Source organism: Ctenocephalides felis, unplaced genomic scaffold (assembly GCF_003426905.1).
Source record: "Ctenocephalides felis isolate EL2017-DRISC unplaced genomic scaffold, ASM342690v1 CF-g0.4_SCAFFOLD_03573, whole genome shotgun sequence".
NCBI classification, from domain to species: domain Eukaryota; kingdom Metazoa; phylum Arthropoda; class Insecta; order Siphonaptera; family Pulicidae; genus Ctenocephalides; species Ctenocephalides felis.
The window spans coordinates 21,370,676-21,376,878 of NW_020539727.1; the positions used below are offsets into that span (position 1 = coordinate 21,370,676).

Consider the following 6,203-nt stretch of genomic DNA (forward strand, 5'->3'; position numbering starts at 1 on the left):
GGGAATAAGTTATTCGACAAAATGTACATGTAAATGTAAATGTATGTAATGCTCTTCTTCAGTTCTTGCATTTGCAATATTTCGCATTACGGCTTTATTGGGAAAGAATCGATCGTCTTGGTCGCGGCATTATTAATTAAACTTCACTTCACCTTATATATAGAAAGAACCAAGAACTAATATTCATTCACTATATTTAACATGAGGTAGTAGAGGTTAATTTCAATGACAGAAACACCGAATGATAATTGACAATCGAAGGTAAATGTCATAGATAAAATCATTGATAGTATTACAGATTGAATAAACTACATGGAAGTTTATAAATAATGAATTCTGAATTCTGGCTCTAAACTACATCTCTGCCACCAATAGATTACTGAGCCACAGCAACGCATGGCCGGGCTAGCTAGTATATTTATATATATTTATATATATATATATATATATATATATATATATATTGAATTAGAATGAAAAACGGGATAAAAAGTATTTCATATGTTTCTCCTGGCTCTCCCTGACAATTTTCATCTAAATCGGTACAGCCGTTCGTGAGTTATAAGTGTTCTAACTTAAGCAATCCATTTTTATATATATATATATAGATAAACCAGCCCTTCTCAAAGAGGCCGATATCGCCCCCCGGTGGGCGATTGTAATATCCAGGGGAGCAATAAGAGACAACTAACTTTTTTTTTTTACATGTATGCATTGTTTTAAGTAGCGTTTTATTTGCTCTCACTGGTAAAATTTTCTAATTTAGAATGTAAGGTTACATCAACTAATATAGCACATTATAAATATATTATTAAAATTGAAGGTTTGAGATTTTATATAGGTATAAAAAAAATTGGTAGGGGGCACTACAAATTTTTTTATCTTCAAAAGGGGCGTTGCAAAAAATAAGTTTGAAAAACGCTGATATAAACCAATAGATGACCTACATACCTCCCGGTTCAAGTTCAGCCTATAAAACTCTCCCTTCAACTTCCCTTGTATCATGACTCTGTCGACTGAAAAGACAACATCCCTCTTGTCTCTTGAAATCACAACATCGTGCCAGATGTTGTCATCAAGCAAACTGCCCACGGACAAACTGGTCATCATCCGGGAACCTAAAAAACAAACATAACCTCAACATTGTCATTAAATTAAATCCATCTTACAAATATAAGTCTTATCACCTAAATCCATATTCAGCAGCATCCTGTTATCCAAAAGTTGCAAGGCTATGAAATCACCCTGAGTGCCTCGGCTGTACAGAAGCACTCCATTGTCTTTGGCTGTTTTGAATCTGAACCTGATCGATTCCTTGCTGGCTGATATTGGATCTCTTAGCAAGTCCAGTTGAACCAGGGATGTACCATTGAAGTATAATGTTTCGGCATCTGAGGTAATAGAAATATACCAATAAGTAGACAGGGATGAAGGAAAAATGGTTTTTCAATAGTTTCAGGATAATGGGTTCAGAGCTGAAAGGATAAAATATATCTAAATTAAATCAATTTTATTCGCCAAAATCAGTTACAACTTGGCTTGGATTTTTAACAAACTTCAGAAAATTCTTCCTAAAATTGCAAGGACCAAGAACAAAACCTTGTGGAACTCCTAGAGCTATATTTAACTTCACTTCGTGTTTTTTGTATGTTAAAAATTTCTGCTTGTATGGTTTTTGAAAAATGGTTTTTCAATAATTTTTTCCAAACTGGTTGGAAGTGATGACAAACCTAGAAGATGATATTTGTTCTTGGTCAACTTATAGATGCACAAGTACGATATCAAATTTTATGAACTGGTTGTTTTATGGTTGACTAAGAATAAAGTTAAAATTTTGAACTGGTAGCACAGGTATGCTATTATATTTTACTTTGGTTGGTTACTTTTCTACTTACTATAATCGCAGCCATAAAGTTCAACTCGAAGTGAGATCCTGTCCCTCCACCTGGTAGGATTAATCCTGATCCACTGAGCGATTATTGGAACTTCAAACTCGTTATATCGTATCGAATCGCCATCCTTGTTACCTTTGAATAACTGAAGAAAAACTACATGAACATCCAAATCTAATTTATTGATACACAATATTCTTAAAATCATTCATTCAAAAATCTTTTTCATTCAAGTTCGGTATAAGAAGTTAGAGTTATTGATGATTGTTAGTTGTAGTACCATAATCAGTGATTGTTTTTGATTTAACCTGGTAAAACCTCAATTACTAAGGTAGAAGTAATTTTAGATTTTTTGTGTTAATGTTTTGCTGATTGGAGTGATACTAGCAAAAAAAGAACTAAAGGTTTCTGGTGTGATTACTGAAAATAATTAGATAGATTGAAAGCTGGTTCAATGTTGAAGTCAACTTTGATGGAATGTAAATTTTAAAAATCCTTAAGAACTACTCTTATTTATTAACTTCCCGTAGGGTAAGTTATTGTAATGGGCCGAAAATCGAAATTGAAAATTTTTACATTTCTCGACGTTTTGAAGGTTTCTGAACGTTTTGGCATACCTCAGAAAAAATGGATGTGTGTGTGTGTGTGTGTATGTGTGTGTGTGTGTGTATGTATGTATGGATACAAATTTCCAGTCACGTTTTAGGGCGTACGGATCAACCGATTTGAATGGTTCAAAAAACATTCGATTCCTATTGATAGGGAAAAGAGCTGATTAGTTTTTGGCAAAGGCAGGTCCAGCCGTTTCGGAGATACGGAGCAAAGAGTGCAGAAAATAGAAATCAATTTTTTGAGAGAACGGAGTATCAGATTTGAATCATCTAAAAAACATTCAATTAGTAATGATTGGGAGAAGAGTTTATTAGTTTTTGGCAAAGGCAGGCCCAGCCATTTCGAAGATACGGAGCTAAATATGTAAAAAATGGCAGGTTTTGAAAGAACTAAGCATCCGATTTAAATGATTCAAAGAACTTTCTGCTTGTCTTAACAAAATGATCGATTTTGGAAAAAAAAATTTTGTCCCAACTTTTTTTTTTTTTTTTAATTTTTTGTATATCGAAAATATTTCAGATTTTATTTTTAATTCTGACTATTATTTCTAATATACTTTATAAATAATTTCAACTCTGCAATTCAGTTTATATAATTCTTATAAATATTAGACAATGTTACAATATTTATAATAATCTATTTGGAAACATTCAGTATTCCTCGAACATTTCGTTACGGTACGGGAAGTTCCAGCAATTTGCCTTAAGGCACGATGCCATAATTGCCTCAAGACAGAATTCCACTTACAGCTAGTTTATTTATTTATTCATAAGCAAGCCGTAATCAATAATAATAGATATTATTTCAGGCTCTTGTCAAGCTTATTCATAGTTAATATTAAAAGGATAGTAATTTTATAATAATCATAGTAGCTGCACGAATTTCGATTCTGAAAAAAAAGAGCTGAAAAAAGGCGATTCGAACATTTAATACAATGTTCATCATCAAGTTCATCATATTAAAGTCAATTTGATCACCAGTCAAGCTCAAAAATTCTTGCACAAAGTTCAAAGTTATACTCATTTAAAACCGTAAAAAATTAAATTAATAAAATAGCAATAAAAAAAAAATGATTGTACAGGTTGGGTCTTATCATTATTGAGGACTAGATTATTTTCACAAAACCATTTCGTTATTTCTGACATAACCACATTTAATTTATGTTGTAATACATTAAGAGATTTGGCCTTGGTGATAACGCTGGTGTCATCCGCAAAAAGAATAAAATCACAAAGATTTGTAATGGAGTAAATCATTAATATATATTAGAAATAAAAGAAGCCCTAAAATTGATCCTTGGGGCACACCCAATGTACTTGTCAATTTATCCGAAATTATTTGCTCGTGATCGTTAATTAAGTAAACGCTTTGTGTTCGATTAGACAGGTAAGATTCAAATAGTTTGAGCGAACATCCGCGAATACCACAATTTTCTAATTTATCAAGAAGTCTTTGATGAGAAATACTATCAAAAGCTTTGGACAGATCGCAAAATATCGCAGTACAATATGTGGCTTCTTCGAAGGAGTCAATGATGTTATGAACTAAATTATAAATTGAGTGGGAAGTAGAATGGTTCTTCCGGAAACCATGCTGATTCTTGAACAAAATATTATATTTATTGAGAAAAGACGTTAATCTAGTATGCAAGATTTTTTCAATTATTTTATCGAAAGAGTTCAAAAAGGAAATAGGACGGTAATTATTTATATCGTCTTTATTATTTTTCTTATGAAGTAGAAAAAATTTTGAATGCTTGAGGTGGGATGGAAATATTTCTTCAACGAAGCATTTATTTAAACATAACATAAATCTATCTATATAGAAAAATATATATAGAAAAAAAATATATAGAAAAAGAGAGAGAATTCTTTAAGAATTAGACTAGGTATCTGATCCGGACCCGCTGAAGTAGTAACTTTTATCGATAGAAAAGTTTGCTTTAATTCTTCTAAATTTACATGATAAAGAACAAATGTAGAATTATTTCGCGCGGATAGATATTTAGTTTAACTAATGGTGATCGAGTTAATTTAGACGCTTCGATGACAAAAAAGTGATTAAATTTATTAGGTATGACTACTTTATCAATAATCTTGTCGCCGTTAATTGTAAGACAATCAATCTGTGAAGATTTAGTTTTCGTATTAATTTCCGAGATAATTAAGGACCAAATTGTTTTCTGTTTATTTGCTGAATTAAAAATCAAGTTATCGTTGAATTTGATCTTCGCTAAATTGATTAGATCATTTAAAGTTGCCCTATAATTCAAAAAATAAATCATAAAAGCCATGTTATCATTATGTACCGATAATCTCTCAAGAAATGCTAATCTTTTTAGAGAATCTTTAGTTAGCCAAGGAGTTGCAGTATTATTTTTTGGGCAAACGGTTTTCTTAATGAGAGGGAAAGCTTGATTGAAGTTGAATAAAAATGTAGAAATAAAGTTGTCGAACATTGTATATGAGTCTTCGGACTTGTTAAGTAAGGTCCATGATTTCTTTTCCAAAAGACATTTGAAAATCAATTTATTTGATTCGAAGTTGGTCAATGACAAAGTTTCCGGAACCAGCAGCAAGCAATCTTTAGTCAAGGCCAAGGAAATTCTTAATTAAAAAAAGAGCAATTGTAAGAAAGTTGCATCTAATACGGAGTCAACATAAATATTTAGAAAGATTGGAAAAAAGAACTGATAAAGGGTCTGGTCGTGTTTCCATACAGAATTGGCCCCACCCTGGTATTTAAATAATTTTGATGCCATTTCATAGGTATTTTTGAGAAAATTCGAAATACCAAATTTCAAATCCGTAGCTCATCATTTGGCCGAGATATCAGTGAAAACATGTAAAAGTGGCCCCTTTTTTCAAACTCACTTTTTGTCGGAAATATGAGAGATATCGAAAAACTGTTAACGTCATTCTATTCATACTGATCTTGTCTATGTTGTTTATAACAAATGATGTGAAGAAAAAATTATTTGTTAGTGCGTGAAAAGGTGAAAATGATTTATCATTTTCCATTTTCTACCAGTGCGGCTCTTAAGCTTCTGACTAATATATTTCAATGTATGAAAAACTTAAGATTTCAATATTTTTCATATATTTACGTCGGCAATAAAAAGTATTTTATTTTAATTTTAATTCATTACCTTTTTTGATTTTTTGCAATGTTATTATATTTTATATAGTTATCATTAAATAAAAAATCGATAAAAATATATGTCAGAATACATCTCATAGCAAATATATAAGTATTAAAAATATATTAAGTATTAAAAGTATACTACAAAAAATATATCTCTGTTGTTAAAATTATAATTATTATGGCTATCCATGGCTATCCAAATGTCAATAATTATTTTTTCAGCGAATAGTAAAAACAATTATTTTTTTCTATGTAACTACTATACAATTCTGCATCATCTACAGTTTTCACAATTTAATTCCCTTTCTATGTATATTGTAATACTTGCAATTTTTCGATATTATGATAAAAATGTCACTAAAATGTGAAATTATTGCAATTTTAGTGAAGTCATAAATGGTGCACAGAAAAGACAATATATTTTTTGCAAAACTAATATCGATTCAAAAAATAATAATTACTATTTTACCTATTCTCCATGGAAAAACCACAATTATAATTTGTGAAAATCTCTATGTGTAAACAAATTGCTCACAGAGATATATTTTTCAATAT

The 6,203-nt window shown here is 30.6% G+C and overlaps 1 protein-coding gene across 1 annotated transcript in view; it reads right to left on the reverse strand.

Annotated features, from left to right (window-relative positions):
* Positions 1-6,203, reverse strand: part of LOC113388996 (neurexin-4) — a 55,307-nt gene that overhangs the window by 12,750 nt on the left and 36,354 nt on the right. The window contains exons 4-6 of the mRNA XM_026626027.1: positions 1,896-2,037; positions 1,188-1,391; positions 952-1,118 (exon numbers count right to left, since the gene is read on the reverse strand). Of these exons, the coding sequence (XP_026481812.1) occupies positions 952-1,118; positions 1,188-1,391; positions 1,896-2,037 (513 nt within the window). The remainder of the gene's footprint in view (positions 1-951; positions 1,119-1,187; positions 1,392-1,895; positions 2,038-6,203) is intronic.